This window comes from Pan troglodytes, chromosome X (assembly GCF_028858775.2).
Source record: "Pan troglodytes isolate AG18354 chromosome X, NHGRI_mPanTro3-v2.0_pri, whole genome shotgun sequence".
In the NCBI taxonomy this organism is placed as follows: Eukaryota; Metazoa; Chordata; class Mammalia; order Primates; family Hominidae; genus Pan; species Pan troglodytes.
The window spans coordinates 116,275,702-116,289,139 of record NC_072421.2 but is presented as its reverse complement, the minus strand read 5'-3'; the positions used below and the strand labels follow the sequence as shown (position 1 = coordinate 116,289,139).

The following is a 13,438-nucleotide window of genomic DNA, read 5'->3' as shown; positions in this document are numbered from 1 at the left end:
ACATTTTTTTCCCAACTATTTAGAAGCACAAAAACCATTCTTAGGTTAAAGACTGTACAAAAACAAGTGGCAGGCAGAATTTGCCCCTTGGTCTATAGTTTGCAGAAAAATTCTGCGAAGAAGATGGTGGTAGCAGCATCGTTTCTGAATATTCCCAAATATCACCATAAAAAAACACAAGTTGGAAATATAAATAGGAAAGTGTTGCGTGAAGTCAGGGACCCCGAATGGAGGGACCTGCTGAAGTCATGACAGAAGAATATAAATTGTGAAGATTTCATGGACATTTATTAGTTCTCCAAATTAATACTTTTATAATTTCTTACGCCTGTCTTTACTGCAATCTCTGAACATAAATTGTGAAGATTTCATAGACATTTATCACTTCCCCAATCAATACTCTTATAATTTCCTATGCCTATCTTTAATCTCTTAATCCCGTCATCTTCATAAACTGAGGATGTATGTCGCCTCAGGCCCCTGTGATGATTGCATTAACTGCACAAATTTTTCATAAAGCATGTGTGTTTGAACAATATGAAATCTGGGCACCTTGAAAAAAGAAAAGGGTAACAGCAATGTTCAGGGAACAAGGGAGATAACCATTAGGTCTGACTGCCTGGAGCCGGGCAGGACAGAGTCATATTTCTCTTACTGCCAAAAACAGGTACGAGAAATATCGCTGAATTATTTCCCCAGTAAGGAATATTAGCAATTAACAGCCCTGGGAAAAGAATGCATTCCCAGGAGGAGGCCTCTAAAATGGCTGCTCTAGGAGTGTCTGCCTTATGCAGTCATGGATAGAGATGAAACACGCCCTAGTCTCCTGCAGCACCCTCAGGCTTATTAGGATTAGGAAATTCCTGCCTAGTAAATTTTAGTCAGAATGGTTGTCTGCTCTCAAACCCTGTTTCCTGATGTTTATCAATGACAATGCATGCACAGCAGGACCAGGAACCAGGCGAAATTCTAGTTTCGCCCTGGCCTTGTGACCTTGCCCTGCCCATTTGCCTTGTGATATTTTGTTGCCCTTGAAGCATGTGATCTCTGTGACCCACACCCTATTCGTACACTCCCTCCCCTTTGAAAATTGCTAATAAAAACTTGCTGGTTTTACGGCTTAGGGGGCATCATGGAACCTGCTGACATGTGATGTCTCCCCCAGACATCCAGCTTTAAAATTTCTCTCTTTTGTACTCTTTCCCTTTATTTATCAGACCGGCCGACACTTAGGGAAAATAGAAAAGAACTTACGTTGAAATATTGGGGGCTGGTTCCCCCAATAGGAAAGTAAATCCAAAATCTACCAACACAAGATGAAATCTACAACAAAACAAGATGAAAACATTTCCCCCATGAACCTCAAAGTAAGAGTGAATGTGGACAAATTAGAGATAGTTACAGGACCAAAATGGTATCAGCTGTGGAAGAGTATATAAACGGACTCAACATGGCATCCTATAGATCTGAGAACTGTAAAATAACTCAACTTCAGCAAGCAAATTTATGAACAACTGATAAAGGGAAGGGTTTGCATTTTCAAACAGTGATTGAGTGCAAGGAGTCCATGGTCTAGACTGAAAGCAGCCTGGGCCTCCAGAAACTCAAAACTAATCCTTAATCCCTTCCAGGGCAAAGCTGCACTCTGAGGAGAAACTGGTGAAACTGGATTACAAATTGGTCAGGACAGGGACAAGAGCGACAAAAAAGAAAGCCTAGATCAAAGCAGAAAGGTAGACAGAAAGGGCCAGGAGATTTCAGAATGTAATTCACTAGAGGATGGAGCTCTACAGCCATAAAATTAGGGAAAAAAACAACTTGTCTCAATCAAGCCTCCTTCTAAAAGCTCAGGAAACTGATTTCATACAAAAATGAACAACAGAAGCCAAGTGTGGTTGTTCATGCCTATAATCCCAGCACTTTGGGAGGCCAAGGCAGGAGGATTGCTTGAGCCCAGGAATTTGAGACCAGCCTGGGCAATATGGTGAAACCCCACCTCTACAAAAAAAATAATTTTTTTTTTTTTTGAGATGGAGTCTCACACTGTTGCCTGGGCTGGAGTGCAGAGGCGTGATCTTGGCTCACTGCAACTTCTGCCTCCAGGTTCAAGCGATTCTCTTTGCCTCAGCCACCCAAGTAGCTGGGATTACAGGCACCCGCCACCAAGCCTGGCTAATTTTTTTGTATTTTTAGTAGAGACGGGGTTTTGCTATGTTGGCCAAGCTGGTCTTGAACTCCTGACCTTGTGATCTGTCTGCCTCAGCCTCCCAAAGTGACAATTATTTTTAAAATAAAAAATGTTTAAAATTAAAGAATAAAATAAAAATGAGCCACAGAATAATACTCTTACAGAATTAAAACATAACAGAACGATATATCCACAAAATAGATGAAAACTACAACCTAATATTTCAAAACTAGCTGAAGTATATTTTAAAAGTTACATGATATGAAAAAAAGTAAACAATGTAGAAGAATATATTAAAAGTCAATATAAACAACTCAGAAATTGGATGACAAAACTCACAGAAGAATTAAAAGTAAAAGAAGGCCGGGCGCAGTGGCTCATGCTTGTAATCCCAGCACTTTGGGAGGTCAAGGTGGGTGGATCACTTGAGGTCAGGGGTTCGAGACCAGCCTGGCCAACATGGTGCAACCCCATCTCTAATAACAATACAAAATTAGCCAGGCATGGTGGCATGTGCCTGTAATCCCAGCTACTTGGGAGGCTGAGGCAGGAGAATCACTTGAACCTGGGAGGCGGAGTTTGCAGTGAGCCAAGATCGCACCACTGCACTCCAGCCTGGGCGATGGAGTGAGACTCCATCTCAAAAAATAAAACAAAATAAAAGTAAAGGAAAATAATCATTTCAAAATTGAAGACTAAGCTAGAAGAAACACAGGGCAAATAAACACAACATATCATCAGATAAGATCTTAAATAGATTAAAAAGTAGGATTTTTTAACAAAAATGAAATGAAGGTGGATGAAAATTATTCAAGAGGATGTGAAAGGGCTGGAAGGGCTGGGTGCAGCGGCTCACACCTATAATTCCTGAACTCTAGAAGTTCCAGGTGGGGGAATAACTTGAAGCCAGTAGTTCAAGACCAGACTGGGCAACACAGCAAGACCGCATCTCTAAAAAAAATTTAAAAATTAGCCAGGCATGGTGGCACATGCCTGTCCCAGCTATTCAGGAGGCTGAGTTGGGAGGATCACTTGAGCCCAGATGTTGGAGGCTGCAATAAGCTATCATGGTGCCACCATACTCCAGCCCAGGCAACAGAGCAAGACCCTGTGCCAAAACAAAAAAGATGTGAAAGGTCAAAGAAAACATGGGAAGAGAATAACTAAAATCTGTAAGTGAAGAAACTTTTACTAAAATTAAAAAAAAAAGATCTAAAATTACATACTGAGAAAGCACACCATACACCGCAAAAAATCACAACACCAACACATATTCTGGTAAAATTATTGGACTTTGAAGAAAAAAATCCTTTGACAACCAGCCAAAAAGACCAAGTGTTTTAATACAGGAGGAAAATTATATTGTCTGCTGACTCTGACAAAACATATTATGCCAGAAGAAAATGGATGACACATTTAAGATACGCAAGGCAGGACCTATGAGCCATGGATTTTATATTTTGCCAAAATGACTTTCAATGATAAATGTAGCAAATTCCATCAATTTGTAAATAATTCAGGAAATGCCGGTCCCATGAATACTTCCTGAGAAAACTTTCGAGCTTCAAACAACCCAAATGACTGGAGCAATGTTGACATAAAAAATGGTAGTGAGCATCAAGTGTATCTCCACACACTGAAGTAAGACTAAATGAGGGCTCTATATGAGGACACAATGGAGATGTTCAACAACTTTAAAAATGGGGAGCAAATGGGGAGAGCATATGGAAAAATATCTTTTCAATCATCATTAAAATTTATTTTATATCAAAAGTTCAGAAATTCCTTTAATTCTCATTTGTTACATTCAAATACAATTCAATATGACAGTGTTATTAAGACACATAGTAAAGGTTCCATAAGTATGAACTATTATTATTGTGGTTGCTATTACTCCATTTATCACTAAAGGTATTTCAGTTTCCCTATGTTGTTCACATACCATTAAAGATAGTTATATCTGGGTGACAGGATTAAGAGTGATTTTGTCTTTCTCTCTTGACTATCTGTAGTTCTAATTTATCTATACTAAATGTATATTGCTTTTAAAAGAATATATATATGTATATATGTATATATATATGTGTATATATACACACACACACACACACACATATATATGTTTTTTTTTTTGAGACAGAGTCTCATTTTTGTTGCCCAGGCTGGAGTGCAGTGGCTCAATCTCGGCTCATTACAACCTCCGCCTCCCAGACTTAAGCGATTCTCCTGCCTCAGCCTCCCAAGTAGCTGGGATTACAGGCATGCATCACCATGCCTGGTCAATTTTGTATTTTTAGTAGACGGGGTTTCACCATGTTGGCCAGGTTGGTCTCGAACTCCTGACCTCAGGTGATCCGCTTGCCTCAGCCTCCCAAGTGATCAGAAAAAAAAAAAAAGTTTTAATTTAAAAAATGCATGAATGTATAGTGGTGAAGCGTGTGTGTGTGTGTGTGTGTGTGTGTGTAATATGGATTTTTCACAAATAAAAACTGTATAACTATTAAAAATGCACCCTGAAAATTACTTTTGTTTCCGGTCATTAGACCAACACTTGGCTGTGCTGGACAAGAAAAAAGCAATTTGTTTTAATGAGGTGAACACTACAACAGAAAGGGCTTCTCAGAATACATTAATCTTTCTGATTGCCTTTTTTCATCCCCAAAATTTGAATTACTCTCATTTCCACCCTTTATCAACACAGTGGCCTTTTCCTGAGTACTGCTTCTATGAATATGTCCATGTAAGGTAAAAGAAATAAATGCAATGGCTCTTTCCTATTATTCAATTCTGTGAATTATATGCCTGTCTAATTTTTAAACCACTTGTAGAAAAAAATAAACAAATCCACACAATTACCAGCCCAAAATTCAATCCTTACCGCCAATTTTAAAAACAAAGTAATCAACAACAGAGTAATGGCCAAAGATGAAAAACATCATAGATGAAGAAAATCAGTGATTAGGGGGCTTACACAACTGGCTTTTAGTTGGTAATTATCTGAGCCTAGAAAAACAGCATGTTATATAGGTTTTTATAATTTAAAGGCATAAATTTGGTAGTACAATGAAATATCAAGTCTCAACTTAAGATTACTTTCAAGATTTGGTTAAGATATTTTCCAGAGTGGATTGTCTACAGAAGTGAAGTGAGCTTCATGTACCTTAGCCCCATGCAAAAACACTGGCCTTTGGTATACAAGTCTACCTATTTCATGCCCCAGTCTCTCTTCAGATTAACATTCAAAACAGAAAGTTATACAAAATGAATTGTAGATCTCCACACCTTAAAATCATTGCAACTTGAAAAAGAACAAGTTGAGGCTCGGCACGGTAGCTCATGCCTGTAATCCCAGCACTTTGGGAGGCCAAGGCAGGCAGATCATTTGAGCCCAGGAGTTTGAGACTAGCCTGGGCAACATGGCAAAACCCCATTCGTACCAAAAAAAAAAAAAAAAAATTAGCTGGGCGTGGTAGTGCACACCTGTATTCCCGGCTACTTGGGAGGCTGAGGTCAGAAGATTGCCTCAGCCCAGGAGGTTGAGGCTGCAGTGAACCATGTTTGCACCACTGTACTCCAGCCTGGGCAACACAGTGAGACGCTGTCTCAAAAAAAAAACAAAAACAAAAAAACACCAAGTTGAATGTGGTGATATGGAGAGGAACAACTTGGTACTATGAGGTGTCTATTAATCCAACTCCTCACCTTAATGGATAAATAAAGGGAAATGATTAAATATGCATCTTGCCTTTTTAGTAGGAACTGAATTTCAGAACAACTAAAGAGCTCAGTTGATGACTGAAAGCAGCGCTTTATAGATAGATACCTGTCAGCTAATAAGTGTAGAAATGGGCCAGGCACGGTGACTCATGCCTGTAGTCCCAGCACTTTGGGAGGCTGAGGCAAGAGGATCGCTTGACCCTAGAAATTCGAGACCAGCCTGGGCAACATAGTGAGACCTTGTCTCTACAAAAGAAATTTTAAAATTAGCTGAGTGTGGTGGCACGTGACTATAGTCCCAGCTATTCAGGAGGCTGAGGCAGGAAAACTGCTTGAGCTCAGGAGGTCGAGGCCACAGTGAGCAGAGGTTGCATCACTGCCCTCCAGCCTCGGTGACAGAGCAAGATCCTGTCTCAAAAGAAAAAAAAAAGAAAAGTAAATGTAGAAATGATAGAAAGAGAAAAACTGTAATATTCAACCCAACCCCTAAGGAAATTACTGATTCAAGCAAGGATATCAACTGATGTAAAAAGCATTAGCTGAAGACTTGACAAGGTTCTAGCATAACACTACACAGATTATCTGTGTTGAAGCAATGGGGAAATAAGTGCAGATGGCAGGAGGGGACATGCTGTTATATCATCTTAAATATAGTGGTCAATCTCAACCACTGTCTTAGTGGTCAGTGGTGAGATGACTGGATAATATCTGTCTCCTGACAATTTGGGCAGTTGGAAATACTTGAATATGGACTGAGTATTAGATGAAATTAAGGAATTAATAATTTTTAAAGTACAGTAATGCTATTTTGGCTATGTAGGAAAGCATTCTTAGCTTTTAAAGATAAATATTGAGGCTGGGCGTGGTGGCTCGCGCCTGTAATCCCAGCACTTTGGGAGGCCAAGGCGGGCGGATCACCTGAGGTCAGGAGTTCGAGACCAGCCTGGCCAACATGGCAAAACCCCATTTCTACTAAAATTACAAAAATTAGCCAGGCATGGTGGCACCACCTGTAGTCCCAGCTACTCGGGAGGCTGAGGCAGGAGAATCACTTGAACCTGGGAGGCAAAGTTTGCAGTGAGCCAAGATCGTGCCACTGCACTCCAGCCTGAGTGATATAGAGTGAGACTCCATCTCAAAAAGATACACACTGAAGTAAAAAATAACAATCAGCAGTATTTGGATGTTATCCCCATGTTTAAAAAGCTCCTTTCTGAACAAGAATATAAAAATGGCACAATGCTGAAAATAAGAATTGGTTTCCAAGAAGCAGGGGGAGAACATATTTTTTTTTTATGGATAAGAGAAATGCAGATAGAGAGGAGAAGCAATTCCCTCTGCAACTCCCCTTACCTCCCCTCAATATGGCCAGAAGCCCAATTAGTCACAAGGAAAAGGCAAATAGCAAAGCAACAGAAAGAAATGCTGTTGGCCAAAACATTACTACAGTAATGAACAAAACATCATCAAAACACGAGTAACTTTAAGGAAAACTATACTGAAGATTTAACTTATTCATGGCCATAACTAAATAAGTTTTTATAAGAACAACTATTAATGGTGCAGTGTGGAAGAAGACAGTGTTTAAAAAAGGACAAGATTATTTATTTGGATGGGAAGTTGGTAACTTTGGGCTATATGGGTTCTAGTCCAGGTTTTGCAGTTGCCTCTCTATGTGACTGACAGTTTGGATATATGTCCCTGCCAAATTTCATACTGAATTGTAATCCCCAATGTTGGAAGTGTGGCCTGGTGGGAAGTGTTTGGGTCATAGGGGTGGATCCCTCATGGCTGAATGCTGTCATCACAACAGTGAGTTCTCATGAGAGCTGTTTAAAAGTGTATGGCACCTCCTACCCCCTCTTGTTCCCACTCTCACCACGTAAGATGCCTGCTCCCCCTTCACTTTCCACCATGACTGTAAGCTTCCTGAGATACTCACCAGAAGCAGATGCTGGCACCACAGTTCCTGTGAAGCCTGCAGAACCATGAGCTAATTAAACCTCTTTTATTTATAAATTACCCAGTTTCAGGTATGTCTTTATAGCAATACAAGATTGGCTTAACACAGTGACAGTCCTTGAGAAACTTCTCTGTGGCTCCTCATGTCCCCATCTCTAAAGAGAGGGAGATGAGTGAGAATCTCGAGTTTTGAACATTTATAATTAAAGGGAAATAATTAAACATGTCAACATCCACCTCATTAGATGACCTCTAGGGCTATGTTCATTCAATAATTCAATGATGCTAGAAGTAAAAGAGTATGCAGCATATGCAGTTCAATTTGTGAGAATTGATGCCATGTGAAGAAAGCAGATTTTTTTCATTTGGTTAAAAGCCGACATAAAAATTTGTTCTCTTACCCTTCCCCATATCTGGAATTTTTATTATACTTTTAGTTTTAAAGAACTGATTTTGTTTAATGGTCTGCAATGGACAAAACAAAAATACCTTGTGCTTTTAATGGTCCATATTGTCAGTGTATTTGCGTCACCAAATTACAGAATTATCTGACTCATCGGGACAAAAACAACATATTATCCTCTAGACAGCAAATTGAAAAAAGCAATTTTCCCATCTCTGAGAAAGATAATTGATCTGATTTTGCTGTCAATGTTACCATCATTCACTCTATTACTCAGACTTGAAAACCTGAAATTATTTTTTACTCTCCCTACCTCTCATCACCCACACAGACTCACCAAGTCATAATGAGTTGATTTCCTTTAATAATGTCTCTTACGTCAATCTCCTCTGCTACCACCTAAGTTCAAGTTCCTATTATCTCTCAGACCTGGATGACTACAGTATTTTCTTTTTCCCTTAATGACTTGTACAGGGTTTCTTTTATTATAAAAGTAGTACATGCTCACTATAGGCAATCTGGAGATTTTAGAAAGGTAGAGAGAGAGTAATATCAGTTACCCACAATCCCTTTGCCTAGAAATGATCATTCATTCGGACCCATTTCCTTCCCCTCGTTCTATGTATATATTAATGCATTTTTGATAAAAATTATGATTGTAATATACTACATGTTTATGGTAAGTTTCTTACTCCTGTATTTTGAGTATTTTGTTATAACATTAAATGCTTTGAAAACCTAACTTATATTTTTTTACACTAATTCTCAATCGTTATGTTTCATTGGCTTCTAATTTTTCATGTTAAAAGCAAATGCCGCATTGACCACTCTTGTGCCATTGTTGGATCATTTCCTCAAAATTGGTTCCTAAAAGTATAATCATAGGCTCAAAGATTCCTGTTACATTTTACCAGTTTGCCCTCCAGAAAGGATATCTATCATTTTACAGGCCCACCAGCAGTGCATGAAAAGTGCCATTAATATATACAAGACATGCCAATATCTTCCCATTTAAAGCTATTCATAATACAACCCTAAATCTTTTTCTCAGAAATCCCCTATCCCAACCCTCTACTTCTGTCATACAGATGTCTTAGAAGATGGTGAGGTTCTTCAGGACAAGCATTCTATCTTACAAGAGGCAATGCAGCCTAGTAGAAAGACCAAGAGAAGTCTAGCATAAGACAGCCCTGGGTCAAATTCCACCTTACCACCAACTAGCTGTGTGACTGCAGCTAAATTGCTTAACCTCATTGGGGCTCCATTTCCTCATCTGTAAAATAATACCAACAGCATCTTCTCCATAGGGTGGTTATGAAGATTCAATAAGGTAATATAGGCAAAGCACTTAATACATTGTCTGACACATAGTAGACTTTCAATAGCTGGTGAAAGTTGTTAGAGTACTTGTACAATTCCCAACCTCCAGCATCTATCACAGCTGGTGAAATGAAGTAAGAGACAGGGGTAAATATCTTTATCACTGATTTTCAAAGTGTGGTCCACAGACTCTCTTAGCAGGACAGGGATCATCTGTGGGCTCCTGTTAAATATGCAGAGTCCTAGAACTCGTCCCTGACCTGCCAAATCAGGTCAGGTCAGGGAATTGGAAGTAGGGTCCAGAAATCTGTATTTCTTGTAAGCACTCCAGTTGACTGTGACTCAACTAAAGTTGGAGAACCATAGCTATCATACTCGCTCCAGATACAGCATACAATTTCCTCATCAGGTACCTAACTTCTGGGTCTACATGCCCTGACTCCCAGGGTCTGGCAGAGTTATCTACTGTCTGTGAAGATGACCTGGTTAAAAAGTGATCCAAATGAATCCTCTTCTGATAGCATATTTGCCTCTCTGCCTTCCTTCCCTAACCAAATATCATCACTACCATTGAGAATCACCCATTATTACAATAATTATTTGGGAATTAAAGATAAAAATAAATTATTATCAATAGTAATACTAATCACTAACACTTACTAAGCACTTACAAGGTACCAGGTAGGCTAAGCAGTTTCCATTCAATTAACTGTTGGGTATTAAGTTAATCCACATAACAACACTATGAGGCAGGTGCTATTGTTACCTCCATTTTACTAATGAAAAAATTGAGTCACAGAGAAGCTAAGAAAATTATCCAAGGTCAAAAAGATGGTAAATGACACAGCAGGGATATGAATCCAGACAATCTGACTCCAGAAATCAGGCTATTATCTACTATGCAGTACTACTTCCCTAAATTAACTGCCCTATGCTTGTTATTATTCCTTTAAGATATACACAATGATAATAATATTTATTTCATTTGGTGTCTTTATTATTTCAGTAGGGTGGATGATAAATCCAACTAAAGTTAGAAGCCTCAAACCCTTTTGTTCCCATAATGTCTTAGGTTTTCTGGCCACAAATTCTAGCATGAGAATCTGCAGGAAACCAACTATAACAGTTGGGGTAGGGCTGCTCCATTTCTATATCTTTGGAGTCTAGCCTTCCAAGAAACAACATGAACACAATGCATTTCAATTGCTTACCCTATGTTTATATTTCCCCACATCAAGTTTTTTAAATTATCCAAGAGTCAGAAGGCCTGCTCATTAGGCTAGCTTCATAAAGGAGGCCCTTCTTCCTGCATGTTTTGACAAAATATGTCTCCTAACCAGAGAGAGAATGGAGCCCAGTTATATAAGATGAGCAAAGTATTCTGAAGACTTTTTAACTGGTATGCTTGGCCTCAGATACTATATTTTAAATCAGCTCTCCTTCAAATTTTTAAAAATAAATTGTACTTTAGAAGAACCAATTTCAAAAGGAAATTCTGATACATGCTACAACATGAATGAACCTTTAAAACATTATGGTAAATGAAATAAGCCAGACACAAAAGGACAAATTATTGCATGATTTCACATACAGGAGGTATCTAGAATATTTAATTCATAGAGACAAGAAGTAGAATAGAGGTTACCAGGGGTGGGAGGAATGAGGGGATGGGGAATTATTGTTTAACAGCCACAGTTTCTATTTGGGATGATGAAAAATTTCTGGAAAGAGATAGTGGCGATGGTTGCACAACTTATAAATGTATTTAATGACACTAAACTGTGTGTGTATATATATATATATATATACACACACACACACACACATATTTTATTTTTTAGAGAGTCTCGCTCTGTCATCCAGGCTGGAATGCAGTGGCATGATCATGGCTCACTGCAACCTTGAACTCCTGGGCTCAAGGGATCCTCCCACCTCAATCTCCTGAGTAGCTGGGACCACAGGTGCATGCCGCTGCACCCGGCTAATTTTTATATATTTTGTGGAAATGAGATCTCGCAAAAAAATATAAAAATTAGCTGGGTGCAGTGGCATGCTGTCCAGGCTGGTCTCAAGTGATCCTCCTGCCTCAGCCTCCCAAAGTGTTGGGATTACAGGCGTGAGCTGCCACACCCAGCCTGAACTGTATACTTAAAAATGATTAAAATAATAAATTTTATGTTATGGATACCTTACCACATTTTTTTAAAAAATCCCATAGCTTCCAAAAAAAAAACATTTCAAGCCCCATGAAATCTGTTCTTACCAGAGTATCATCATTCTGGTCTCCAAACATTTCTTTAAAAATCTTGCCAGGATCAGGAATTGGAGGGAATATAATAATCTTGAGCCTTTAAGAAAACAGAGACATTTTATTCAAACCTTCCAGTCCATAGGAGTGTCCCACATAAATACCACCATATTAAAAGAAGGCATGGACAAAAGACATGGTACACAAGTCATCTTTATTGACAAAGCAGTTGTGAAGAAATTTCTAAAATAGGGTACACAAAAATCAATGTTCTAAGGGCATTAAGTTCTACTCTTGCCCATAGGTGGAGCACAGGGACCATCAGAATAAATGAATTACTTATACCCTATCATCTAAATAATATGCTACTCTACTTTTAAGAGACCAGATGGGCGCTTGCTCTGTATAATTTTGAAAAGAATAATCTGAGAACAGGATACATTCCTGTTTCTTTTTCCTTCCTACTTCTCTCCATTTTTCAATCTTATAGCTTGCCTCCATCTCCCAGTGAGTGTCCATGGATGTGCCCCAGGATTCAGTTTTTTGTCTTCTTGTCTATCTCGTTCACTTTATGAGCACTCCTTTCGGTCTTTAGGCTTTAAATCCATTCACATGCCGAGGATTCCCAAAATTAGATCTTCAGCCCAGACCTCTCCCTTCAACTCCAGATTCATGCACAAAATCGCTTATTTAACATCCTTATTTGGATATCTAATAAGCATCTCAAACTTAACATATGCAAAACTGAAGTCCTTATCTTTCCCTCAAACCCAGCTCTCCTCACAGCCTTCTCTGTCTCAGTACATGGCACCAGCATTCACTCAGTTGCTCAAGCCAAAAATCTAAGAGGTATCTCTGAATCCTTAATTACCTTCATACCTCCACAGACAGGCAACTAACAGCAAGTCTTATCAATTCTACTCTCAAAATATATACTATTTCTGACCACTTCTTGCTATCTCCATTGCTAACCCCCTAGTATAGGTTATCCTCATCTTTCTGCCAAAACACTGCAATGCCTCCGAACTACTCCATCGGCTTCCACTTTTGCCCAAGTCAGTTCTTCACTCAGCAACTACAATAATCCTTTATGACAGTAACTCAGACCATGTGCCTACTCTGCTCAAAACTCTCCAATGCTCCTCATCATGCTTAGAATAAAATCTCAGTTCCTTGCCATGGCCTGCGTGATCTGGTTGGCCAACCTCTGTCCTCCCTCGCTGCCACTCTCTACCCTGCACTCTCCACTCCAGCCAAACAAACCAAGCGCATTTCAGCCTTGGGGACTTTGCATTTGCTGTTCCCATGGCCTGGAGTGCTCTTTCCTCGAATATCTGAATGACTCACTCCTTTACATTACTGGGAGTCTCTCCTCAAATGTCACTTTCTCGGTGACATCCTACATAAAATGCACCTCCTATCACCTCCTAGCCATACCCCACTACTGTCAATTATACTTCTAAGTGAAATTATAGTATTTATTATTTATTTTGTGTGTGTGTGTGTGTATGTGCATGTGTGTATCTTTCCCTCTAGAATGTAGATGAGGACTTTGTCCTGTTCACTGCTGTAACTTTAGCACTTAGAACAGTGCCTGGTT

The 13,438-nt window shown here is 39.2% G+C and overlaps 1 protein-coding gene across 2 annotated transcripts in view; it reads right to left on the bottom strand.

Moving 5' to 3' along the window:
- The window catches only part of IL13RA1 (interleukin 13 receptor subunit alpha 1), a 77,504-nt gene that overhangs the window by 16,649 nt on the left and 47,417 nt on the right, over positions 1–13,438 (bottom strand). For both annotated transcript variants that reach the window (XM_016943710.3, XM_016943711.3), the window contains exon 10: positions 11,854–11,938. In XM_016943710.3, the coding sequence (XP_016799199.2) occupies positions 11,854–11,938 (85 nt within the window). The remainder of the gene's footprint in view (positions 1–11,853; positions 11,939–13,438) is intronic.